This window comes from Schistocerca cancellata, chromosome 3, assembly GCF_023864275.1.
Source record: "Schistocerca cancellata isolate TAMUIC-IGC-003103 chromosome 3, iqSchCanc2.1, whole genome shotgun sequence".
In the NCBI taxonomy this organism is placed as follows: domain Eukaryota; kingdom Metazoa; phylum Arthropoda; class Insecta; order Orthoptera; family Acrididae; genus Schistocerca; species Schistocerca cancellata.
This window is the reverse complement of record NC_064628.1, coordinates 883,472,723-883,500,592: the sequence shown is the minus strand read 5'-3', so window position 1 is coordinate 883,500,592 and position 27,870 is coordinate 883,472,723. Positions and strand designations below refer to the sequence as shown.

Genomic DNA, 27,870 nt, shown 5'->3' with positions numbered 1-27,870 from the left:
TTCGTTCTGATCAGCATCACCTACATCTGTGCAGCCTCGGTCAGAATGTTGGCACCATTTCACTGTGGCTGTAAGCGACACTGCAATTTGTCCATATAAAGCTAGAATTTCATAGTTAATTGGAGTGAAATTTTGACTTTTGCTCACAAGAGTAATCCAATTCCACATACTTCAACTTTTGGGTATACATTTCCAGTTCCCATGCCGTTTCAGTCCTACACTGTGGTGCACCTGTTATCTTTACAACAGCAGAACTGTGCATGCAGGAAACCTGAACCTATTGCACACCCACTTGAGAAAGCAGTCAGAACTGGAAAGTGTTGTGAGCTTGTACTTAATATATGGTACTCGTGTTTAGAAAAAGAAACCATATTACAGGGTGTGACCGGTATATTTGAAACGGCAATACAAACTAAACGAGCAGCGATAGAAATACACCGTTTGTTGCAATATGCTTGGGACAACAGTACATTTTCAGGCAGACAAACTTTCGAAATTACAGTAGTTACAATTGTCAACAACAGATGGCGCTGCAGTCTGGGAAACTCTATAGTATGATATTTTCCACATATACACCATGCGTAGCAATAATATGGCGTAGTCTCTGAATGAAATTACCCGAAACCTTTGACAACGTGTCTGGCGGAATGGCTTCACATGCAGATGAGATGTACTGCTTCAGCTGTTCAATTGTTTCTGGATTCTGGCGGTACACCTGGTCTTTCAAGTGTCCCCACAGAAAGAAGTCACAGGGGTTCATGTATGGCGAATAGGGAGGCCAATCCACACCGCCTCCTGTATGTTTCGGATAGCCCAAAGCAATCACACAATCATCGAAATATTCATTCAGGAAATTAAAGACGTCGGCCGTGCGACGTGGCCGGGCACCATCTTGCATAAACCATGAGGTGTTCGCAGTGTCATCTAAGGCAGTTTGTACCGCCACAAAATCACGAAGAATGTCCAAATAGCGTGATGCAGTAATCGTTTCAGATCTGAAAAATGTGCCAATGATTCCTTTGGAACAAATGGCGGCCCAGACCAGTACTTTTTGAGGATGCAGGGATGAGGGGACTGCAACATGGGGCTTTTTGGTTCCCCATATGCGCCAGTTCTGTTTATTGACGAAGCCGTCCAGGTAAAAATAAGCTTCGTCAGTAAACCAAATGCTGCCCACATGCATATCGCCGTCATCAATCCTGTGCACTATATCGTTAGCGAATGTCTCTCGTGCAGCAATGGTAGCAGCGCTGAGGGGTTGCCGCGTTTGAATTTTGTATGGATAGAGGTGTAAACTCTGGCGCATGAGACGATACGTGGACGTTGGCATCATTTGGACCGCAGCTGCAACACGGCGAACGGAAACCCGAGGCCGCTGTTGGATCACCTGCTGCACTAGCTGCGCGTTGCCCTCTGTGGTTGCCGTACACGGTTGCCCTACCTTTCCAGCACGTTCATCCGTCACATTCCCAGTCCGTTGAAATTTTTCAAACAGATCCTTTATTGTATCGCTTTTCAGTCCTTTGGTTACATTAAACCTCCGTTGAAAACTTCGTGTTGTTGCAACAACACTGTGTTCTAGGCGGTGGAATTCCAACACCAGAAAAATCCTCTGTTCTAAGGAATAAACCATGTTGTCCACAGCACACTTGCACGTTGTGAACAGCACACGCTTACAGCAGAAAGACGACGTACAGAATGGCGCACCCACAGACTGCATTGTCTTCTATATCTTTCACATCACTTGCAGCACCATCTGTTGTTGAAAATTGTAACTACTGTAATTTTGAAAGTTTGTCCGCCTGAAAATGTACTGTTGTCCCAAGCATATTGCAACAAACGGTGTATTTCTATCGCCGCTCGTTTAGTTTTTATTGCCGTTTCAAATATACCAGTCATTTTTGAAACACCCTGTAGTTTATTGCTCATAGACATCACATGATGAGAATTGCCAGGGGGTTGAGAGAAGGTTGCTCCAGTAGCCCCAGACCCATCTCTGAGGAGAAGAAAATGCCAAGGTAAATAAACTAAGCCACTTAACGAAACTAAGCCACTTAATGTCAGCTGTTAGTGGCAGCTCAGAATGGAAGAGGAAGACATTTTTTGGCCACAGCTCCAAGAGCCTTCAGTCTCACAAGTCAGGTGATCGTGCAGTGTGATCTGATTGGCAGGACAGCTTTGCTGACAATACACTCTATTGCAGATTGAGCTGTTCGATTGTTGTTATTTAAGCAGAAAGGTAAATGACAAAAAGGCAGCCCCTTTGTAAAATTTAAATAATAAAGATTTCTCACATCTGGGGCCTGTAGGCACAATGTACGTATATCTTCTTCCCTTTCCCTGTAAGAATTCACCATGGTTGAATTTGACAATCACACTGGGGTCTAAATCTTGAGGTATATATTTTAATTCCATTTAAGATTTCAAATCTTGGAGTGTGAGTATAATTGTTACATCACAGTATGGTGACAGCATAGGACTGTAATGATACCAGTATTACAAAGGTAACTGAAGCTGGTTTCATGTATGGTTTTAATGAGTGGAAGTAACTGAAACACTCATATGACAAGGATTAGGATATAATGTAAAAATAACCAATACATATTTACAGATCAGTTTTTAAGGTCAATAAATGAAGTGAATGATTGACTTCTAGCATTATTAGAAGAGGTAATGGATCCAGTGTAATTAGTAATAGAATAAAGGCCACATGACATTGAAGGCCATCTCGTCAGACTGCATTCAGTTTTTTAAGACTATGTGAGCAAGCAGTGTTCAACATCCTTACAGTGACAAGGAAACCTCCAGGACTGCGCCAATTTGTTGCCAGCGTGAAAAAAGGCAGAGTGAAATCACTGAACAGAGTTTTGAAACACAACTGTTAGTTCACAGTTAATCTAGGAGGATGGAAACATTATAAGTAAAATTTATTTCAAGTGCATTAATACCATGGATTACATCATCTAAGAAACATTGCAACTATTTAATAGACTAAAGAAAAGTTCAAAACTGAACTTATATTAATGTGCAGAAGGCACCAAGCCATCTCACTTGATTAAATCTTTCTATGCGTCAAGCACGATTATGAATGAAATGAAATAGATTTAACTAACAAAAGCATTAAATGCCAACCACAAACCATGATGCTTCTCATTGAATTAATGCATTTTATAAACAAATAATAAATCATATGATAAACAACTCAAATTTATATGATTGCAAAAGCAAAGTAACTCAGTTCAGTTAAACTGAATGGAAAGATTGTAAAAATAAATCATGACAATGAAATATCAAATGAACATATAAGGACAGTGATAAAAGACTATTGTTTGAAACGTCCACAAAAATAAGCATTTCATAAGACAAATACAAAATAATAGTTCTAATTAAAGAAAACAATTCTAGGTGAGATTAAGAAATTACAATTCATGACAGTGGAAAAATAAAATTTGCCATTAACTTGTGCACTTCACATTGTTACAGTCTATTGGAACTAGGCCAAGGCATGTGATTAGCTGCAGTAGCTGTGCACATTCTACTATGAGGATGGTTTGAAAAGTGCAATGAACTGTTCACGTGATATTCAGTGGACCGTTGCCTGTAAACATATGCCACGGTAGTGCTCTTGGAAGAGAGTTGTGGCAGTGACATGGCCCTGTTGTTGTCTCCCACGAAGTGATTTGCGAAGATGGAAAAAAATCGAGATTTGAGCAGTGATTAAGTACTTCATAAAGAAAGGTATGAAAGCAAAGGACATTCTCTGGGGGACTCTGCTCCTTCATATTCAACTGTTGCCAAGTGGACAAATGAATTTAAATTTGGTCGAGAGAGCTTAGATGATGATCTGTGCTGTGATTGGCCAAGATTTGTCACTACTCCAGAAATCATTACAAAAGTGCACAAAATGATCATGGAAGATCACCGAGTGAAAGTGTGTGAAATTGCTAATGCTTGCCTGGTTTCATCTCAAAGGGTATATCACATTTTAACTGAAGAATTACACATGAAAAAATTATCTGCAAAATGGGTGCCACGACTCTTGACGCTGGATCAAAAACGCATGAGAATGGACATATCGGAACAATGTTTGGCCTGTTTTAGGAGAAACAAACAAGATTTTTTTGTGCCAGTTTGTGACCACAGATGAAACATAGGTGCCCTACTATACTCCAGAGGCAAAACAAGTAGTCAAAGTAGTAGAAACATACTGATTCTCTGCCACTGAGGAAAGCAAAGGCAATTCCTTCGGCAGGAAAGGTCATGGCATCAGTGTTCTGGAATGTGAAGGGGATTCTGTTTGTTTATTATCTCCCCATTGGACAAACAATTGATGGAGAATACTATGCTAACATCCTGGACAAATTGCAACAAAAGATACGTGAAAAAAGGCCAGGTTTAGCAAGGAAGAAAGTCATCTTTCATCATGACAATGCACGCCCGCACACATGTGCTGTCACCATGTCAAAATTACATGAACTACAGTGTGAATTGTTGCCACACCCACCTTATTCTTCTGATATGGCTCCATCAGACTTCCATCTCTTTCCAAAACTGAAAATTTTTCTTGGCGGATGAAGATTCACTTCAAACAAAGAATTCACAACTATTTTGCAGACCTGGAGGAAACTCATTTTCGAGATGGGATCAAGGCACTAGAACATCGTTGGACCAAGTGCATTAATCTACAAGGAGACTACATTCAAAAATAAAAAGAGGTTCGGTTATGTAAGTACTTTTTTTCTATTCCATTTCGAGAACTTTTCAAACCCCCTCGTACATAACTTGCTTGTGAAACAGCAGTATATAATCATGTTCAGTATCAAAATAGCAAGCAGGGAGGAAGTCACTGTGAACAGTTATAGTAAGTAAAATATCATATTGGAGGAATGCTGTAATGTGGGCAGCAGCTTGATCTAGTGATTTGTTGTGGCTCCTTTGCCATCAGCTCATCCCAGAACTTGAACAATTCGGTGTTGTTAGTATCCAGAAGAATTGACAGGACAGGATGTGGATTGAGAGAGAAGATAAATTCTGGAATGAATAACAGTAATGGTTTGATAGTGGTTTCAGAGTTTATTTAGTTGGGCAGAAAACTGAAATTTAGGTCCAGGATTCACAGTACTATACTTTGAAAAGAAGCCTGCTATTATTCTGTGTTACTCAGTATGTATGTGCAATGAAATTCCAATAGGAACACACAAGTAAAACCAGAAGGGGTTATGGAACAATCCGTAACTCTCTGACTTTTATGTGCAGGAACAAAGCTTTCAGTAATTTGACTATCAGCTGGGGACCAACTGAATTTGTTGCTTATGAGACAATCAAATTTTGTGTGGTGTGGTGCTGGGTTGCACTTATTCAGTGGGATTCAACCAATGGGAGGTATGGCTTGGTGGAGAGTGGGATCTTATTTCTTCGCATCAATGTGGCAGCCTTGTCTGTGACACTGACTTATGATCTGCACTTTTGTAACAAGTTTTCAAACTTTGTAAACTTTGAACATAACTTAAGCATAACAGACAATGGTGAAATCTGCACTGAAGTGCCAAAGAAAATGGTATAGGCATGCATATTCAAATACAGAGATATGTAAACAGGCAGAATACGGTGTTGCAGTCAGCAACACCTATAGAGACAACAAGTGTCTAGCACAGTTGTTAGATCGGTTATTGCTGCCACAGTGGCAGGTTATTAAGATTTAAGTGAGTTTGAACATGGCGTTATAGTTAGCGCATGAGCGATGGGACACTGTGTCTCTGAGGTAGCGATGAAATAGGATTTCCCCATACGATCATTGCACGAGTGTACTGTTAATATTAGGAATCCAGCAAAACATCAAATCGCTGACACTGTTGCAGCCAGAGAAAAAGATCCTGGAAGAACGGGACCAATGACAACTGAAGTTCAACGTGACAGAAGTGCAACTCTTCCACAGATTGCTGCCAATTTCAATGCTGGGCTTTCAACATGTGTCAGCGTGTGAACCATTTAACAAAACATCATTGATATGGCTTTCGGAGCTGAAGGCCCATTTGTGTACCCTTGATGACTGCATGACACAAAGCTTTATGCCTCGCATGGGCCCATCAATTGGACTGTCGATGACTGGAAACATATTGTCTGGTCGGACGAGTCTCATTGCAAATTGTATCGAGTGAATGGACGTGTACAAGTATGGAGACAACCTCATGAATCCATGGACCCTGCATGTCAGCAGTGTACTTTTCAAGGTGGTGGAGACTCTGTAATGGTGTGGGTCATGTGCAATTGGAGTGATATGGGATCCCTGATATGTCTAGGTATAACTATGACAGGTGACACATAATATGTAAGCATCTTGTCTGATAACCTGTATCCATTCATGTCCATTGTGCATTCTGATGGACTTGGTCAATTTGAGCAGGACAATGCAACACCTCACACATCCCGAATTGCTACAGAGCAGCTCCAGCAACACTCTTCTGAGTTTAAACACTTTTGCTGGACACCAAATTCTCCAGACATGAACACTATTGAGCATATCTGGGATGCTTTGCAATGTGCTGTTTGGAAGAGATCTCTGTCCTCTCATACTCTTATGGATTTATGGACAGCCCTGCAGGATTCATGGTGTCCGTTCCCTCCAGTGCTATGTTAGACATTAGTCGAGTCTTTGCCACATCATGATGTGGTGCTTATGCATGCTCGCGGGGGTCCTACATGATATTAGGCAGGTGTACCAGTTTTTTTGGCTCTTTGGTGTATGTATTATAGTTCAATGTCCTAACATAGCAAAATAATGCGGACATATGACAAAACCATGCAATAGTAGAGGCAGATAATAAAATATAAAACAATAAGTAAAGTAAGGATCTGAGGCTGAAAAGGGCATACCGGTTAATTCTGGGATAATGGGGACCGTGTAACATGCAAATGTGAAAGTGGTGATGCATTAGTACACAGGAGTCTGCTATAGTAGCACAGGAGCCTGCTAGTCTTATGGAACTGCATTACAACAACAGCGAGCTATATCAGAGTAGTGCGCAGTGGAGGAAAGATACCAGCTGTGTGGCTAACATAGACAAATGCCAGATGTCGACAGTGGGCAAGCTATTGCCCATAACAAGTAATTCAGAGGGGGAGAAGTTCTATCTGGGCAGTAGTAATACCAAACCAATATGGTAAAAGCCTATAAGTCACACAGGCAACTTCACAACAATGGCACATATGCAACACTTAAAGCAAAATATCCTAGCAATCAGGGGCCCGACAGGGCAAAAACAGACAACAGAATCATCAGTATGGCTAAACAATAGGGTGACATAGAAAATACTGACAATATCTCCCACATGAGACTTCAGATAAAATCCGTTCTTAACCCCTACACTGCAAACTGTACAGAGGGATGGAACATAAGTTATCGCAATGGGAACATGTTGATTGCTGTGTAACAGTTTTACTGCATATTGGATTCTGTTCCAGTCAGTTCTTTGTTAGCTTGTGTACCATGGTCTAGTGACCAGAATCTTCCACAACTGCCAGCACAGATCCATATTCACCATCAGAATCTTGATAATTGATTAAGTGATCAAATGGACCCATGGTCTAGGGGTTGTGGCTTTGCTTAGTAATCAAAATGTCCTTGATCTCAGTTTTGTATGCTGCCACTGCCTAAATTTTGAATAAAAATCAACAGCAGTGGTGGCCAAAGACCTCTGTCATAAGAAGTCACCCTTGTTCTGTCGACAGCCTTGACAAAGAGAGTGAGGAAGTGGACAGAGGTTCAGGGAACTCTCTTGTCCCTAAAAAGCCAAAGAATCAGCAATGCTCAACAGCATGAGATACAGGAGGCAATGGAAACCACTTTATGTACAAGAACCTAAAAGGTACAATAAGAGTGGAAGATCAAGAACAAGGAACTCAGATCAAAACCTCAACTGTTCAATCTGTACATCAAAGAAGCAATGGAAATAAAAGTAAGGTTCTAGAGCGGGATTAAAATTCAAAGTGAAGTGATATCAGTGATAAGACTGGTTGATGACATTGCTATTGTCAGTGAAAGTGAAGAAGAATCACAGGATTTTTTGAGTGGAATGAGCAATCCAATGATTGCAGAGTATGGATTGAGAATAAATCAAGAAAAGTTGAAAGTAATGAGAAGTAGCAGAAATGAGAACAGCGAGGAACTTAACGTGAAAATTGGTGATCACGAAGCAAATAAGGTTAATGAATTCTGCTACCTAGGCAGCAAAAGGATGTAAAAAGCAGACTAGCACAGGCAAAAAGGATATTCCTGGCCAAGAGATACCTGCTAGTATCAAACAAAGGCCTTAATGTGAGGAATAAATTTTTGAGAGAGTATGATTTTGAGCACAGCATTGTATGGTAGTGAAACATGGACTGTGGGAACACCAAATTGGAAGAGAATTGAAGCATTTCAGATGTGGTGCTACAGAAGAAAGTTGAAAAGGTGGACTGATAAGATAAGTAATGGGGAGGTTCTCTGCAGAATTGGTGAAGACAGGAAGGAGGGACAGTATGACAGGAAATGTGTTAAGGCATCAGGTACTAACTTCCTTGGTACTAGAGGGTAAAAACTGTAGAAAAAGACAGAGATTGAAATACATCCAGCAAATAATTGAGGATGTAGGTTGCAAGTATTACTCTGAGATGAAAAGACTGGCAGAGGAGAGGAATTCATGGCAGCATTTAAATTTCTTTTTCTGCCCAGTTTGATGATGGCTTGTCATAAGAGCAAATAATCTTCTTCTTGATATAGCAGCAGCAGCCTAGCATTCTTTTGACTACAGGTGTGTTGCTTTTGTGTTGCGGCTGCATTGTTCTGCTGAACCCCCTTCCAAATAAACTTCAATATTTTAACCAGGTTCTTCACTTCATTGGAATTTACTTCATGTGACAACTTCTCTACCTCGAAAGAGGAAGGCACTTTGCAACGTAAACAACCTCACACGGACTCAAACCTGTTGTTTCATGTACCCTGTCTATGTATGACAAAATCACAAATGTCAATATAAGATCCCAATCTTGGTAAGAATTGTTCACATAAGAAGACAACATCTTAACTATAGTTTTATGAATGTGTTCAACCCTGCCATTATTCTTAGAGTGAAATGGCGTAGCTCAACATTTGTTTTAAGTAGTTGACATACATGTACCACAAGAATGAGCATAATGTTTGTCCCTTGATCTGTTCCAATGGTCTCTGTACTCTCAAATGATATTACCTTGAGTTATGAATGCTTTCACAATTGTCTCAGTCGGCATATCTTCAGTGATTATCATAATAAGAAAGTGATAAAAATTGTCAGTGGCAGATAAAATATATCTGGTATTTTGGTCCATTATGGGGAACAGTCCCACGATATCAAGAACTGTGATTTCCAAAGGTCCTGCTGCCTCAGGCAAAGTCTGAAGAACTATATTTGGTCTTCATCCTTGCCCTCTCTTAGCGTAAGGGAGACAGTTTGAATATAAGCTTCTCCATCTTTCTTTTGTTGTGTTCGCTATTAACAGTGTGTGATGCGCACTTTCATGGGACCTTTCCCATTATGGCATGCCGGTATGCTGTCATAACAATGCTACAGTATGCACCACTTGCGGGTAGCCTTTGGAACTACTATCCGTTCTGCAAGAATTGTTTTCTTAAATACTCATAAAATGCCATCCTTTATAATAAAATCTGGTGAGGCAGCCAAATTCTTACACTCAGGATTGGACTCTTGTGCCTTTTTTTAATTCTTCAATGAGACATCGACTACTAGCAAGATGTTAATTTTCATTCTCAAGGCATTTGCATTCTGATTTAACTTGCCAGTCTTGTAATTTGATCATGAAGTCATATTTAACAAATTTTAAGGCCCATCTCACAAGCCTGCTGCTGGGATCTTTTAAAGCTGCATGACCTGTAATTGTTGTGAACTGTTGTTCATATAGGTCACACTGAAAGTAATAAGTTCCGGAGACAAGCTCCAGAAGTTTCTTTTCTATGGCACTGTAGTTTTACTCAGCTTGATTCAGATGATGTAATGTATAACCAAATGGTTATTCTTCCCCCTCTTGTATTTGACTCAAAATGCAGCTGACAGTGACAGTACTAGCACACAATTTGGACAAGCCAAAGCAGGTGATGTTGTAAGAATTTCTTTCAATTTTAATGTGGCACTCTTGCAGTCCATTGACCAAACAAAATGAGTTTCCTTCTTTAGTAATTTCTTGAGAGGTCTTAAGGTGGCTTCATAGTTCTCCATGAAATTTCAACAGTAATTTGTTAACACTAGAAATGATTGCAGTTCTTTTAAGTTTCGTTGTGGTGTAAATACATTTGTTTCATCCTTGAATTGCAGGTCTTGTCTTACAACATCTGCCAGAATTATGCGGCCTATATAGTGTACTTGGGATTGCATGAAACTACACTTTTCTAATTTTATATGTGACTATCAGCAATACTAAAATTTTATATCCTGGATGAAAGTACTGTATAATGATTCTGACTCATAATTTTATGCTTTTGTTTATGTCTTTCTTACTGGTATCAAATCGCTTTTGTGAGAACAATTTCTACAGAGAGAATATTAATTATATCTGTTAATGATTGCAGGTTACGATGTTCCAACACTTTCCCAGAATCTAGACTGGATTGCAGTGATGACATATGATTTCCATGGACAGTGGGATAAGATAACTGGCCATGTGGCTCCAATGTACACACATCCAGAGGATGTTGATGTCACATTCAATGCTGTAAGAATTCATAAAAGTTATTAATAATTCTGTTTAATTATACCAAAGTAGGAAAATGATAAAAGCTTTTAAGTTACACAATAGTACACAGTTAAGGGACTAATGTGACTTGTGTCTTAAATTAGTTTTTGGCCAGTATAAGGAAGTATGAAATGATAAGTATTTGTTGATGTAGAACTAAACATGATTTATGCAGGTATACACACTGCCAGGGAGCGAGTGGGGGTAGGGGGGGGGGGGGGGGGATGTAGTACAACCTTTTAGAGGTTTCTAATTCAGTCAAGGTTTATTTTTACAACAGTACATATGATGGAGTACATGAAATGATTATATTTGCAGATCAGCAGCACAAGTAGTTCTAAGGTGCCAGGTATCAACCCATGTTGAAACACCCGTATTAGTAAGTGGTGTAGCCTCCACAAACGGCAATGCAGGCACTGACTCTGACATCTAGTTCATCACGCAGTTGGCAAATACTGTCCTGGGATCTGTTACATCATGCCTGCTTGGCCTTTTCACGTAGTTCTGTAAGAGTTGTTAGTTGACGAGTCGCACAATTTACTTCTCGTCCTATCGTATCCAACAGGTGCTTGTTGAAGACAAGTCTGGAGATTGTGCTGGCCAAGGAAGTTGCTGCACATCTTGCACAGCATGTCAGTCTGTGGACAAGCACTATACTGTTGGAACAACACATCATCTTCCTGTTGCAAGAATGGCAAAAGAACAGGTCTAACAACAGTCTGCATGTATCAAGCACTGGTTAGCATCCCCTCCAGGAACATTAAATGTGAACAAGATTTATACTTTATTGCATTCCAGACCATAAAGCCTTGTGTGGGTCCATTGTGTCTTACATGAATGCACTGTATGAGACAGCTTTCACTGGGTCTACGTTGTACATTCAAACAACCATCACTTTCATGCAGACAGAATCTGCTTTCATTGCTGAAGACCACGGTGTACCATTCTATCTTCCATGTGGTCCTCTGATGTGACCAGTCAAGCTGTGCATGATGTCAGTGGTGTGGCATGAGTGAAAGACAGTTTGTTTTGACACGTCTGGGCTCACAAGCCCTCTTATCAATTCTGTTGTAACTGTATGATCGACTGCTGCTGCCCTTACAAAATGATGATCATGGTGGGCATCTGTGCTGCATGGATGCCCAGAATCTCATCTACAGGTTTGAGAATGCACACATGACCACTGATAACAGCATCTTTGGAGAGCTGATGCAGCACATCCAACTTTTGTGGCAACTCTCTGAAAGGACAACCTTGCCACTCAGAAGGCTGCAGTTTGATCCCTTTCAAACTCGCTCAGTTTGCTGTAGGAAGCATGAGTTTATCTCCAAGGCATGGTTGCCTGCTTGCTTCTCATGTTTCCACAACAGTGAGCCTTCTGGCTGTGAGTATTCCCTATTAAAGCATTGACATAGATGGCATTCTGACTGCTATGCCTATGTGCTATGGTGGATGATGTCGAAAAATTATCAGTACATCTACTATCCCCCAAGGTGGCACATGCAATCACTGGATCAAAATCAACATTGTGTACTAAATTTTTCCCTTGCAGTGTATATTTCACACACTAATGTAATACTATTCCAGTACTCTTCAGTTGTGACTCATTTCTTTCTTTCTTTCTTTCTTTCTTCCCCACTTAGTACTTACCTCCTGCTATAATCAGATAATAATTAATAACTACACAGTATCTGGACTTGGTAAATAAGAAGTAGAATTTATTTTATTGGTGTCACGTACATTTTCTTGAAAATGCAGTTTCAGTTATCTGTTGGGGAAAAGGATGGAATTAGATTGCTGTACTACATTTGCACTTAACTATTCAGTACTCTGAAGATAAAGTGAACAATCACCTCAGTGTTAATTTTCTTTACACTGAAGAGAAACTGTAAAGTATATGAGTACTTCTGTGTTTGTTTTGTGAGGTGATATTAGGATCTAAAAGGGATTTTTGGTTCTCGTTTTATTAAAATGTCCCCTCTTCCTGTTGCATGCCATTGTGTATTGTAATGGGAACAGCAATGTAGCAAGTTCTTCAAAATAACTATGTGTTAATGCATGAGTTGCTGTACAATCTGCTGTAGTCCCTGCTGGAATACAGTACACATATGATAACAGTTTTGTTTATTATGTATTTTTTCATCTTCTAATACATAGATAAATATATAAACATGGCAATTTAATTGTACAATTACTTAGTATCACTTTAATAAAGACTGTTTTCATTTTTCAGACTGTGTCACCATCTCACAAATTAGTGATGGAGAGCATGAGTCAACTTAACTATAATCTCTTTAAGATTCCATTCCCTGTTTCACTGTACGATATTCTTTTAATAGACTTCATTTTGGGAAAGCCTTTTTCTAATAACAAATTAACATATTATAGGGATATAATAATGTAAAATTTTCCTACAAAAATTGTCTCTTGTTTAATTTTAAATTAATTTACTGTTTTACCCAGCACTGTTCAGGTAATAGTTACTAAGGCTTACTAGAAAAATCATTTTTTTCTAAATATTAACCAACACTAATGGGAATAAACATTAAATGCGGATATCCATCTCACATTTCTGAAAAACACACTTCAGCGTAACTTGTGTTGATATGAGCAGTTCTGTCTCTATTTCATGAGATGTCATTGGGATCTAGAAGGTATTTTTGTTTGTGGTTTTAAAAAGTGTTCCTTCTTACTATTGCACAGCTTTATGTATTGTATAGGAGACAGCACTGTCTCATCAAACACATAGGTTCCATTTTCACTTTCTTTAAAGAATACCTCTCCTTACTTATTATGAAAGTAGAGCATGTGTGTGATTTATTTTTTTCTCCTTATTGGTTCATTCTTCCTAGAATTAAACATTCAGATTCTGTAGGTTTATCTTTCAAACCAGAAAGGAAGAAACAACACTGTGAAAGCACTTACTGCAGTAACTATAATGCAGATAACACTAACTCCATTCATTATCAATTTGTGTTCTTAATGTGTTGAAGCAGTTTCTGCACTTTATTATTTCATAGACTCTTTGAAAACATTTTGGCCATAACTGTAATTTCTCGATCAACATGTGCATTTTTCTCCCAAGATTTATAGCTGCCCTCTGACACAATACCACAGATGGTTTTATTTATTTATTTATTTATTTTATTGTGGAAATGAGGATAACCAGTCTCTCACACAATAAAGTACAGAAATCAAAATGACATCTAGTATGTGAAGCGCAAATATTCTGTTAATTAAAAGTTGTGCTTTTTATGCAATATTATCAGAAATTGGCAGAAAATGTAATTATTGTTTTCTTGTTCACAGAATTTTTCTATCCACTACTGGATTCAGAAGGGAGCCAACCCCAAAAAAATAGTGATGGGAATGCCAATGTATGGACAGTCATTCAGTCTTGCTGACAACTCAGACCATGGCTTGAATGCACCAACATATGGGGGAGGCGAAGCTGGAGAGTCTACGAGAGCACGTGGATTCCTTTCCTATTATGAGGTAAATGAGGGTGAGGTGATGGAGGTAGATTAAGTTTATGTGTCCTCATATTGATTACGTTGTTACCACAACAAAGAGTTTAACATTCTACTTGGGAGCAGGTAGAAACAAAGTTCATGACCAGTTGTACAGGGAGTGATGTTGAGCCTATGCAAAGACCATTGGAAATAAACAGACCATTCCTTGGGTCTCTACTGACAGACTTCATAGAATGAGTGACTGACCAGCAACAAAGTCCACAGTACAGCATAGTGTGAACAGTATGTTGCTAGCAGCTGCACCCACATCACATGCTGCACACAATGTGCTGTCAGAGTGTTTTCAACATAACTAGTTAAAATATGTAAACATTCATTACTATTCTAATTATTTATTTTAGTTATGTTTGTTTTATGTTTTAAATCATTGTTACATTTTAAATTTTTCTTTCCCTTTTTTTTATTACTTCACGTACATATATTTTGTTAACTCAAAATAAGAAGTAATTAATTATTATGATACAAAATAATTGCAATAATGATAATCTGTAAGGAAGTGCTTAAAAATAACATCTTTTTTACAGCATGCACATGAAATGAACAAAATTTCTTCAGGTAATATACACCACAGAGAAATATAAAACAAAATTCAGCAGGATTTCAAACTGTCACGGGCAATCCTCTAAATATCCTGATTTGTATCAGGGATATTTCAGTACATTGGTAATCCATGGTGAAGAGAATTAATTATGTATTAGTGACTGCAGCTTGACTTTATTGTTCCTCATGTGGAGATTGACATTATAAATAGAACTAGATCTGAAAATCTTCTCACAGAGTTCTTCAAAAATAGCAAGCCGTACATGTTGCATGGCTGCAACTGTGCCATTGAGCCCTATGGGATCATCAAATGTTTCTTGTCAGGTATGATGCTCTAAATGTTTTCTTTTAACCCTGATCACCCACCTTTTCATAGTTTCAAAAGAAACTAATGGTGAGTTGAACCAAGAATTCAATAATCTCTTGTTGAAGCCTCAAACGTCCTTATGACAGCATTGAAATCTGGTAATCAAATGACTGACCAGGTCAAAAGATATTTGAAAGATGTTTTCTTTCCAGTGAGGGAGAAATCTCTCTGTAATTGTTTTTATACTTCCAGTGATCACTTGAAAAAATGTTGGAGCACAATACCTGCAGACTAGGAACTTATTCTTCTGGTGATCCCAAAGCTCTCAATGGCACAGGTACAGTTATGGGATGTATATAGCTTTCAGTGTTAGAAGTACTAATTCTGTTGAATGATTATAATGGCAATCTCCACATAGAAACAATACAATCAATCTGCAGTCATTAGTACATAATTAGTTCTCTCCACCAACACTTACAAATGTACTGAAATATGCCAGATGCATCAGCTTATTTAGAGGATCAGCCATGACAGTTTGAAATCCTGCTGAATCTTTTTTACATTTCTTCTCTCTCTTGTATATTACATGAAGAAATATCATTTATTTTATGTTCATGGCGTTAAAAAAAGTTATGTTTAAGCACTTCAGTACAGATTATCATTATTGCAATTTTTTTGTATCCTAATAAAGAATTATTATTTTCAAATGGCAAATTGCAAATATGTGAAATGGTAAAATGAAAAAAAACATGAATGTAAAATAAAAGATAACAATTTAAAACATAAAACAAATATAAGTAAAATAAATAATTAGAATAGTAATGAATGTTTAAATATTTTAATTAGTTATGTTGAAAATACTCTTAACAGCATATTGTGTGCAGTTTTTTTCTTCCAAAAATGGTATTTCAGGATCCACATTTATTACATAGGGATGTATGTGGCTTGGAAGCTTCTTTAATTTATGTTGTAATGAAAGTTTTCATTCATAAGAATTAATTATTGGCAATGGGGTATTTTGCAGAATTTCAAATTATTACAAAAGTTGATTACTCAGTTTCCAAGAACATTAATTACATATCAACTTCTATGTGAAAATAATTTTTAATATATTACAGTTTTGAAGATATTCCCTCTAAACCTAAAATTCCAAATTACATTTTGGGGTGTGTTTTACCCCTTAAAAGTGAAACTGAGCACAAACAAAATAATATGTATTGAACTATTTTGCCCTCTCTATGCACCTGCCAAGTTTCACTAAGATCATTTATTGACACTTGGGAAGGTTCCCTTGTCACTTTCACATCCCTTACCAATGGAAGTACAGTCTTGCGGGGTAACACATGAAAGTTGTGTGTGGATTGAGGATACCACATGTCATCTCAAATGGAGAGCCATTGACAGATATAGAGGTAACTTCAGGCTTGCCCCATTAGAATGTATCAGACCCTAGCTGTCCATGTTTTATGCTGATGACTTGGCAGAAAATTTGAAAAGTAGCCACAGCCCTTTTTTGTCTGATACAGTTATTTGTAATGTTGTTTTATCTGAGCAAAATTGCACAAATATTTGGGCTGATCTTTATAAGATTTCAAAGTGGTGCAAAAATTGGTACTTTGCTTTAAGTATTCAGACATACAAAATTGTGCCTTCATAAAATGCAAAAGTACTGTATTCTATTACTCATTAATTGGAATCAGTCAATGTGTGAAAATGTGTGGTCGTAACAACTTGTGCAGATATGAAATTGACTGATCATGTAGGCTCTGTTGTAGGTAACGCAATCGGTTTACAAAAGAGTTTGCTTACAAAACAGTTGCGCATCCCATCTTTGATTATTGCTCACTTGTGTGGGGTCCATACCAAATAGGTCTAAGTGGGGATATTGAATATTTATGAAGAAGAGCGGTAGAGATGGTCTCTTATTTATTTGGTCCATGGAAGAGAGTCATGTAAATGCTGAAACAACACAATTCTTGATGTACGATTACACTAGTAATGTTATATTTTGTCATAATTCTTACCAAGAAATGTGTAGACTTAAAATGAATGTGAAGTAAAGCCAGAAACTTACTTGTGAAAAACAGGGTTACCAGAGGAATTCACCGGAAGATATAAGCAGAAATCAGACAAAAATGCTGTGAGTAAATATCAGTAGCAAATATATTTTGCAACAAACTGTTTTAGATGTTGAAAGAAAATCAAAATTGCAAATATTTTTCATTCCAGATGCATTATGATGTCTTAAATCAATAAAACAAAATGCATTTGGTGATATAAATCCACATTTTTAGTTGTAGCAACAATGGATTTTAAATATGAAGTATCAGTTCAGAACTGCATTAATTAAGTGATTTGAAATAGTTTAACATGTGCCCCATCATCACATTCCTCTGCTTTCCCCACATATTTCACCCAAGGTTTTTATGTTTCATGTACTTTTCACTTTACATAATTTGGAATGCATGATGTATTGCATCAAAACTAAAGATGGATAAAAGAGAGAAATTTATGCTAAGGTAGAGGATGCAGTTTGGTTGTACACCTCAATCTATGTTTAAGGAGTTGTAAGGAATGCTATTGAAATAAAGCAAGCAGCTGTTCCTGCAACAGACCTATTTTCCATTAAACCCCATGTATTATTCAGGAATGTACAAAGACTATGAAATAAAATTACTACTTCTTCTTGTATCACAGCAGTACCTGAAAACTTAGTAAGTTGTAAAGTATTGTTTTGTTTTTACAATTCACTATTTGCAATGTCATAAAAGTGCACTTCACAATTCATTTCTGTAACTAGTTTCATAACTAAAGATGTACTATAAATATTCTGTAGATGTACTGTAAATATTCTGTAGCAAAGAAAATACTAACAACATGAATTACTTATATTTTTTTATTCCAGATTTGCACAAATATCCAGAAGAAGGGCTGGAGGGTTGTGAAAGATCCAGAAGGTCGTATGGGGCCTTATGCATATTTGCGTGATCAATGGGTGTCCTTTGATGACACGTCAATGATTCGTTATAAATCAAACTTCATAAAAAGGATGGGATTAGGTGGTGGCATGATTTGGGCTTTAGACCTGGATGATTTCCGTAATGTGTGTTCTTGTGAGAAATATCCCTTGTTGAAAACAATTAACAGAGTGCTAAGAGGTTACCCAGGCCCTGGCCCTAACTGTGATATTGAAGCCACTGAGAAACCAGGCTCTGAAGGTAAAGCAACAAATTTTACTGTAAGCATTTCTTTAACACTATTTCAATGCATCTGCATGATGTATAACTAGTAATAAACACAGTTTTTGATTTTATTACCTTGCAGCATTCCAAACCACTGTCAGGCTGCCAAGAAAATATATAGGATGCAACAAAACACCTTCATATTAACAGAGTAGGGAGCATCTTGTTGGGTAGAATTTACCAAATATCATTAGATTATGGAAATATATCATGCAAAAAAGGCCTCATTGTCAAGTACTATAATAAGCAAATTTATGATAATGAAGTATAATCAACATTGTAGCCACTATCTGTAAGCTTACAAGATATTTAAGATAATCATTCATGCATTGGCTTCAGATATCGAACTTAACGTCCCTTCCTGCATGGTAGCCTTTCATGATAGAGCCCCACCACTACTGTTGTTTTGTCCATTCCAGCAGGTACTGACCAAGTTATTTTGTGCACACTCTACAAATAGATGAGCTTCTGTTCTAGCAAATGGATCAGTATCAGTTATACAATATTGTCAATTGCTGGGCAGAATACAAATAATGGAAGGATTAAAGGTAAACATTAACTGTAAAGTATGACTTACACACCACACACACAATCACAGTCACATCCAAATAGCATTTAAAGAAAATTACTTCTTGGGTGTGAGAGGAACATTATGCAAAAACTTAGCTACAAGTTTAATCTTGTTTCTGTGCCTTTCTACTGCTCCATACCTCAACTTCACAGAGAGTGATTACCTGTGAATTAACTAAAAGCAGAACATTTAAGACATTTCTGTTTATGACATTACATGATCCTATTTTGTACTTGGAACACACCAATCAAGCACATACTACCTAACCATACACCTTTTAAAACCCACATCATGCTTAATGCAGAAGAACTGCATTGGTGAATGTGCTCAATATTTTAGAGCCATTTTATATAATAGTACACTTTTCACCTATCATAACTTGCCAAATTTTGCTCAATTCAGCATTGCCTATTGTTTTATGGCCTTAATGTCTGATGGTCTTCCTGCACCTCTATGTAGTGTAATGACTAATGATGTGCATATGAATCTTTGTCTTTCATCTTATAATGTTAAGAAAATGTTGGCTTCTTAAATATCACATAAAAATATAAAAAAGAGTGTGTGCACCAATTTCTTTCAGCATGAATGAAAAGTGATCTTCTCTCTCTCTCTCTCTCTCTCTCTCTCTCTCTCTCTCTCTCTCTCTCTCTCTCTCTCTCTCTCTTTTTTTTTTTTTTTTTTTTTTTTTTTTTTTTTTTTTTTTTTTTTTTTTTTTTTTTTTTTCTCGAGAGACTGAGAGACTGATAATTGAATTTATTCTGAACTAAGAATGTAAGCACTAATTTATTTTAGCCTGCATTAAAACTGACTTATTTTTTCCAGAGACTGATAATCGAATTCACCCTACAATTCCTCCTACATCATCCACTAACAACTGGAACGTAATAAGCGGAGGTGGTGGTATTGTTCCGAAAGATCCTACATGTGGGAACCGTCTTTTTGCTCCACATGATAAAGACTGTAATAAATATTATCTTTGTCAATATGGTGACTTCATGGAGCAGAGTTGTCCACAAGGGCTCTACTGGAACAAGGTAAGTTACAGCCTGTGTTGTTACTATGGTTCACGTTTAAAATAATTATTACAGTATTCATTTTTGTAACCTTTTGTTTTTGTAACCTTCATAAGTTTTTTCCAAACACAATTTTTGTTTTGAGTGTTTGTTTTATATCACATTACACTTTCACAGATTCTATGTAGAAAGTAACAATCACTAACTTTGTACCTTAAATCAAATATAATTTCAGAATCTGATATTATCATTCATTTTGTGGGGGGACCTATCAGACATTTCTTATGCACTACTGGGAATAACATATAATTCACTAACACACTGTGAGATCCAGGATCCAATTAACTCTGTCATCTTAGATGAGATGATGCGAAGAATTGTATATGACAACAGTTCTGAGAAATGACACCATGTAACACATGAAGCTGCTGCATAATTTAGTTATGAGAATAATCAATTTTTGAAACTATAATATAAAGCTTTCAGAGGCCTGTTTTGGCAGAAGGGTTGAGGGGGAAGGAAGAGGGATGAAGGAAAAAGACTAGCAAGGTATAGGAAATGGTGAGAATCATGGAAATGTTGACTAGAACCCTGGGTCAGGAGACTTGTTGGATGTGATGAGAAGGCTGCCACCACATAGTGAGTATATTGTATAATTAATTTTTAATCGTATACTGGTTTCAGTCAGAGACTACTTTCCAGAACCTCTCATGTAACTTTATGGATACAGGAAGCTTTCTAGAATGAAAAATGTCCTGTTTCCATAATGTTGTACAAGAGGGGTCAAGAAATAGTCTCTAACCAAAACCACTTGTACAATGAAAATAAATTATACAGCAGCTTCATGTGTTACATAATGTAATTTCTCTGATTTATCAAAGATGTAGAACACAATCAACAAATACTACAATTTTCCTCATAAAAATGCATAGTTATTTAAAATGTGAGTGCAGAAATAAATTTATAGAATATGGCAGAACAGACATGATATCAGCTCTTCCACAGTGATGATGGAAAACTTCAAATGATTATATTTCTTGAGTCATGAAAGAAGGCAGAGAACTGTAGGCTTACTTGCAACTTTTGATCCAAGCACAGCCAATTTGTCATTTCCTTAAGATGGCACATAGTTAAGATTTCTTCCCATCTGCAAATCAGTGTGATGATAGAGATGACTGGGTTACTAGGACATTGCCCTTAAAATGCCAAGATCCAATGTGTCATACAGCTCTAATCTGTCAGAAGGCTTCAGTTTGCCATATACTTAACTGAAGATTGCAGGTCCTATTATCTGACAAACACAGCTGATGAACTTATTGTGAAGATCATCATAAATGTAACCAGTAGAAGATGACAAGAAGGCTACTAAACCAGTGAACAATGAACTCTTTTAATATAAACTAACACATTCCACTATACACTCAAATACACTAGATGGAAGGAGTGCATGTACTGGAGAGTTAGATAATGGAAGGGGGGGGGGGGGGTAAAGAAACAGTGTTAAGTTTGTGAAAGAAGTGGTAGAACATAAATAGGCATGAAGCAATTAAAAAAATGCAAAGCAGAAAAATAAATAAATGGCGAAAAATAATTATTATTGCTCACTGGTTGGAAAAAGTATGAAACTAATTCAGTTATAAAGCAAAATTCTAAAACACAGGGTTTCCCAGGAGGAGTGGTCAGTATAGGGATAGGACAGGATAATCATTCAAACCAAAATAGTCTAGTACACATGAGCACTAAAATGCATACCATAAGGTACCTGAGCACTTGTTCAAAAGAGGAGATGTATTTCATAGTGCTGAAAATGAAAAAAAAATGCTCATAGCTTTTATGATATGCCTTAAAGATCCCACATTTGGGAAACTTTAATGCTTCAAATGACCATTCCTGTTATATCCCTAAACATTGATCTTTCCTCCTGGGACACCTTGTATAAGCTCTTTAATCTGGTTTATAAGTTCATAGTTGCTTTTATGGATGTGCATGCACACAACTGTACACACATACACACACACAATTTTAACTAAAATTAAGTTAATGCTACACTATTCTCACAAGAAAACAGAAATTTAAAAAGCAGCATAATTTTCCTTTGTGCACAGGATCATTGCGACTGGCCTTCAAATACAGATTGCAGCAAGGAAGACAGCTCTGTCATTAATCCAGCACCAATTGCTAGCACCCAAGAGCCAGAAATGAGTTCAACAACAGAGAACATCCATATGTCTGAATCCACAGTCACAACAAGCATTCGTCCTAGTGAACCAGGCACCAGTACTGTTATGACACCCTCTGGAGACTACATGGTTGTCTGTTATTTCACAAACTGGGCATGGTACAGGTGAGTGTTCATTATATTAGCTACATAAACTACTGTTTCGTAAAATGGAAATTTTGTAATTTCTCTGCTTTTTTTTTCAGGCAAGGTCTTGGGAAGTATTTACCATCTGATATTGATACATCATTGTGTACACATATTGCTTATGGTTTTGCAGTGCTGGATGGCAACACACTAACAATAAAGCCACATGACTCTTGGGCAGATCTAGACAATGGTAAGAACAACTTATTTTTAAAAATGTAAATTTTTTTAATGTAAATTTGGAAAATTATGTATTTAATCACTGATTTTGGTAAGTGTGAATTCCATCTACATAAAATTATACTTGGTGTAGCTAGTGGTATGACTCCGTGGAAAATGGAAATTTGAGAAACTGGAGGAGCTCATTTCTATTTCACAATTCTTGAAAATAAGATTATTTCACCTCTTCTCTCTACTCCACCTCCACCCTTCTTCCATGCTCTCTTTTTCTCTCTGCACAGTAGCACTGCAGTAAATAATTTGGTATCAGTGACCATGAACATTAGTTTACATATAGAAGTCTTTACATAAACATAAAATGTATCAAGTTAACGAACACATAAAGTATAACTGCACTATAAAATAATGTCATGGTGTAATAGAATGCCGGCCGCAGTGGTCTAGCGGTTCAGGCGCTCAGTCCGGAACCGCGCGACTGCTACGGTCGCAGGTTCGAATCCTGCCTCGGGCATGGATGTGTGTGATGTCCTTAGGTTAGTTAGGTTTAAGTAGTTCTAAGTTCTAGGGGACTGATGACCACAGAAGTTAAGTCCCATAGTGCTCAGAGCCATTTGAACCATTTTTGTAATAGAAAAGTCTGATATGGAAATGACTAAATGAGAAGTTCCTTGAATAAGTAAGCAGTGACATTGGCAGACTTGCTGCTGAAGTTGGTAGCAGCCATGCTGGTGAAGTATGTGGCACCCATGTTGCAAAAGTAGCATTAAGCAAAAAGGTTTGAACAAGGCTGCACGCCATTATTTGTATCTATGAGCACTTTGTAGTGGGGAGTGGCACTATTGTCTGTGTAAGTTCAGGAGCTAACTGACCTAGTATGTAGCATCTGGAAGGAGTTCCAGCTTAGGGTTCACAGTAAACATCTCAAGGGTTTCTGCCAATGGCTCTTGTTGTTGCAGAGAGGTTGAAGGGGAAGGAATAGGGATGTAGGGAGAAGACTCGCAAGGCTTAGGAAATGGGGAGATTTATACAAAATTGCCCAGAATCCCTGGACATGGGAGACTTACCAGAGAGGATGAGAAGGAAAGACTGATTGTTAGGGATTGCACTGCATTGCAATATTGGATTTTTCATCCAGTGTAGTCCCCACCAATCAGTCTTTCCTTCTCATCCCTTGGCCTGGTGTTTTGGTTGAATTTTCCATAACTCTCCACATTTCCTAAACCTCACCAGTCCTTTCCCTGCTCACTCTTCCTTCCCCTTCAACCGCTCTGCAAGAAGAAGGAGCCACTGTCTCCGAAAGCTTGCACAGTTCCATAACTACTACAGGGTGCTCAGAAACAGTCTCAAAAGCTTGTAAGGATGTTGCAGGTTAGATTTTGCTGAGAAATAATTGTTAAGAAAAATTAAATACATTGCACCATTTCCTAGTTAATTAGCATTGAAGTTAGCCAATAAGGCCATTGAACGCACAAATCCATGGGCCCACCAGATACAATTAGTGTCAGTTGTTCTCATAATGTAGATGATAGTGCATGACACTACTTAACCTTTGGATTGATTCGTTTCTTACTTCTGTTGCATGTCCAATTTTTGTATCTCTCTCTTGTTTGGTCTTAGGAAACCAAACAGAGAACATGGCTTGTGACACTGTCTTGGGCAGGTCCCTTAAATTTGTGCAGGTAATGGCCTGACTGGCTAAATTCAATGCTAATTAACTCAGAAACTGCTCAATGTTTCAAATTTTTTTCTTTGTAATAATTTTTCAACATAACCTACCCTGCAATGCCCTAACAAGCTTTTCAGACTGTTTCTGAACACTCTGTATATGAGTTTTCTCCTTCTGCTGCTTTGTGACTAGATTTTTTTATCTATGCAACTGTGTTATACTCTCTAAAATTGATTTTCATTGCTATATTAGCTCAAGGGTTTCTGTTGCAGAAAAGGTGGACTTTGGTAAATGAAGATGCAGTGAGACAGCATAGTTCTGAGGGAATTTCATGCCTGCAACCTTAATACTAATAACTGCATCTATACCATTAGTGGGCAGCTCCAAAAACTATTTGCCTTGCAGAAACTTGGGAGGAGTCAGGGTGAAGGAAATTAAAGCTAACAGAAAATCTGGCATGGATTCCGTAATTGGATAGTGAATATTATCTTAGCAACTTCTGCAGCTGTTCTGGTGCCAAAAATAGCCCCTACATCTCTCCCTGTGGACTTAATTAGCAATTAAGATTCATAGATAATGTGTTTCATGTCTGGACTAGTGGTGATGCTGAAGTTCTTAATTTTCTGGACAACTCAACTCCTTCATTTTTGTGAAAGTTATATGGTCTGTTTCCAGATCTCCAAATACATTTCTTCATGCTAACATTCACATTCTTGATTGTTATCTCCACAGTCCATTTAAAATAAAGTTCATAACAGTGGCATCTTTACTTTGACAGTTGCCATCTCCCTTCATTTTGAGTGTTTTCTTCCCTGCATCCTTGAACTTACGTTAAACAGAATTTTTCTAATATAGTTACTTTCAGCAAATATATAAATTAGATAACTATTTTTGTGTCCAGAAGCTACTCTGAGGAGCTCATATAGAAACAAATTTATCATGCTATAGTGGCTTAGTCTAAGTAGAATGACGCCTATTGTCTTTATAACATAATGCCACCTGAACTAAAATATATTAATCATTCAATTTGAGTCATGAGATTGAGACTAAAAAAGATCTTTCCCACACTCTCGAGAGTAGCCTCCTACCCGACTGATCTCTGTAGTGTATTTATTATTCTACAAAACATTCCTTGTTGTTATCTTCCATCTTTTTGAAGTTCATCTCTATATATCAGTGCATATAAACACCTCAAACAAATGACAATATTAGTATTCTGACAGCTGCCTCCATCTCCATGTCTACCAGTCCATATAGGAAAGACTTCATAAGTATACCAGGTACACCAAATCTCTACAAAAACATAATTTTGTTTAGTGTTTCCACTTCTTGAAGTTGCCAAATTAGTCTATAATTTTCATACGATCACCTGCATTACTGAAAAGCCTCTTTAAAATGTGAAATGTTCCCTTTATATCACAACACTGTCATCAACTAGATTATGTTTGGATGATTTTATATCAGGAGTATGCATTTCTAAGTCCACCACTGTTAACTACCAGTATATGTATCATGACTGTACCATATTTTACATACTTATAATGGCCTCAAAAAGAACAGAAGGGCATGGACAGCAAGCCTATATCATGAACATGCACCTGGCTGTGAAATACAGCACCAAGGATCTTGATTTTTGGTTCAGAAAATAGTTTATCTGCTTTCTCCAAGTACCAATAACTTGCAGCTGAGAGATTACTCTAAAGTACCAGTTTTCTAGCTGGTATTACCTGACTACCATTTATTCTACCTGCGGCACCTATATTCTAGTGATGACTTTCTTCCTTTTTTTGCAACCCAACCTTCCATGAGGCATGCTTTCTCTTGTGCAGATTTTTCTTCCAATCTTCATCTCATTTTCTACCTCTCTTTTGTATTATTTGTCTTTTTCTCTCTTCAACACTCTCCCTTCTTTTTGCATTTTCTTATCCATTTAAAGGTTCCATACCTCAGTTGGTAAAAATGGAGACCTTATAAGATCACTTTGTTGTCCTTTTGTCTGTAGAACTGTTAAGGGATGTTTTTCTCAGGGACAGGAAATACCAAGATCTATAGCCCCTTGACAGTATAAAAAAATTAAGCTTGTAAGTCTCTACAATCAAAAGATTTGGCCATTTACACCACATATTTTGGTACTTGCAAACTCACTCATCAAAACTTATAGATAAACTATTTATTTACCTAATTAAATTTGTATGGAACCCTCATAGCATGAGTCCTACTTGCACTTATCCAATTTTTTTGTTTCTGGTCTTGCTTCTCTCTACATCTGCCTACTTTTTCTGTTGCTTGCTCCTTCACCTTTTCATGCTACAATTGTCATGGGATACTTTGCATCAAATGGTGTACATTGAGATGGTCTGATAATTAGTGTCAAAAATGATCACTCCCTTTTACTCAGACACTGAGCTCTCTTCATCCTCTGTGTGCAACTGCTGATCATTTGCTGTATTTTATTTTTGTAAATAGACATTATATGAGTCTTCATATTGCTGATGACTCATTGCAGACTTTTGTTTCTCAACATGTGTTTCTTGAGTGTTTCCTTCCTTTCTCTTTTAATTTCATATGACAGCAGTTCTGTAACAATTTGTATGTAGTAGCCAAGATAAACAAGACATACAAAAAATATATAATTGCAAGCTATACCTTTTATTTTGCTGCATGGAACAGCATCTCAATAAAATTCAGGGTGTACATAAAGTTCGGGAACACTTTCAATTATTTACTGCACAAGAACTAAACATTGTACAGATGTCATACATATTGTATTTTAAAGAAAAACTCTGAAAGTTTTTTTTTACAAACATTCAATATGCGAACCATGAGTGACCCAGCAGACATCAATATGGTAATCAAATTCTTGCCATAGCCGTCCCATCATGCCATCGTCAACTGTGGCAGTCACTTCCCCGTATTCTCTCCTGGAGCTCTGCTACATCATGTGGTAGAGGCAATACATACACCAGATTTTTAATGTGTCCCGGCAGAAAAAAAGTCACACACAGTGAGATCTAGTGATCAGGGAGTCCATTTCATGAAACAGCAAGGCTTCTGTAGCAAGGCTGATCCACTGATGCGACAGCTCCGTGTTCAGATACCGATGAACTTCACGATGACAATGGGGTGGAGTCCCATCCTGCTGTAAGATGAATGGAGAGTCCAATTGCATTTGAGGCACCAGCCATTGCTGCAACATGTCCAAGTAGAAATATCCAGTGACAGTGCTCTCAGAGAAGAAGAATGGCCCATACAGTTTCTGATGTGAAAAGGCATAAAAAACATTTACATTTGGGGAATCACACTCAAATTTAATGCATTTGTGTTGATGCTTTGTACCCCAGATTTGACAATTATGCCTGTTCACTTTTCCATTAGTCTGAAGAATGGCTTCATCACTAAAAATTAAACGATCAACAATGCCATCCCCATTCTCATTCAGTTGTAACTGCAAACAAAACTCAAAATGCTTGTCTTTGTCATCATCATTGAGCTTCTGCACTAGCTGCAATTTCAATGGTTTCATAGACAGTTTCTGTCACAGGACTTTCCACACTGTCATTGGAGCTACTTCAATTTCATGGGATGCACAGCGCACCTATTTCCTTGGACTCCTTATGAATGTCTCTCATACGTGCTCCACATTCACTTCACTCACACTGGGATGTCCACTTCTCTTTTCCAGGCACAAGCAA

The 27,870-nt window shown here is 37.5% G+C and overlaps 1 protein-coding gene across 1 annotated transcript in view; it reads left to right on the top strand.

Moving 5' to 3' along the window:
* LOC126176627 (probable chitinase 10) overlaps window positions 1-27,870 on the top strand; it is a gene marked incomplete at its 3' end in the record, with an annotated part of 192,366 nt that overhangs the window by 141,403 nt on the left and 23,093 nt on the right. The window contains exons 32-37 of the mRNA XM_049923786.1: window positions 10,598-10,740; window positions 14,071-14,256; window positions 18,047-18,359; window positions 19,777-19,988; window positions 22,073-22,311; window positions 22,392-22,525. Coding sequence (XP_049779743.1) covers window positions 10,598-10,740; window positions 14,071-14,256; window positions 18,047-18,359; window positions 19,777-19,988; window positions 22,073-22,311; window positions 22,392-22,525 — 1,227 coding nt within the window. The remainder of the gene's footprint in view (window positions 1-10,597; window positions 10,741-14,070; window positions 14,257-18,046; window positions 18,360-19,776; window positions 19,989-22,072; window positions 22,312-22,391; window positions 22,526-27,870) is intronic.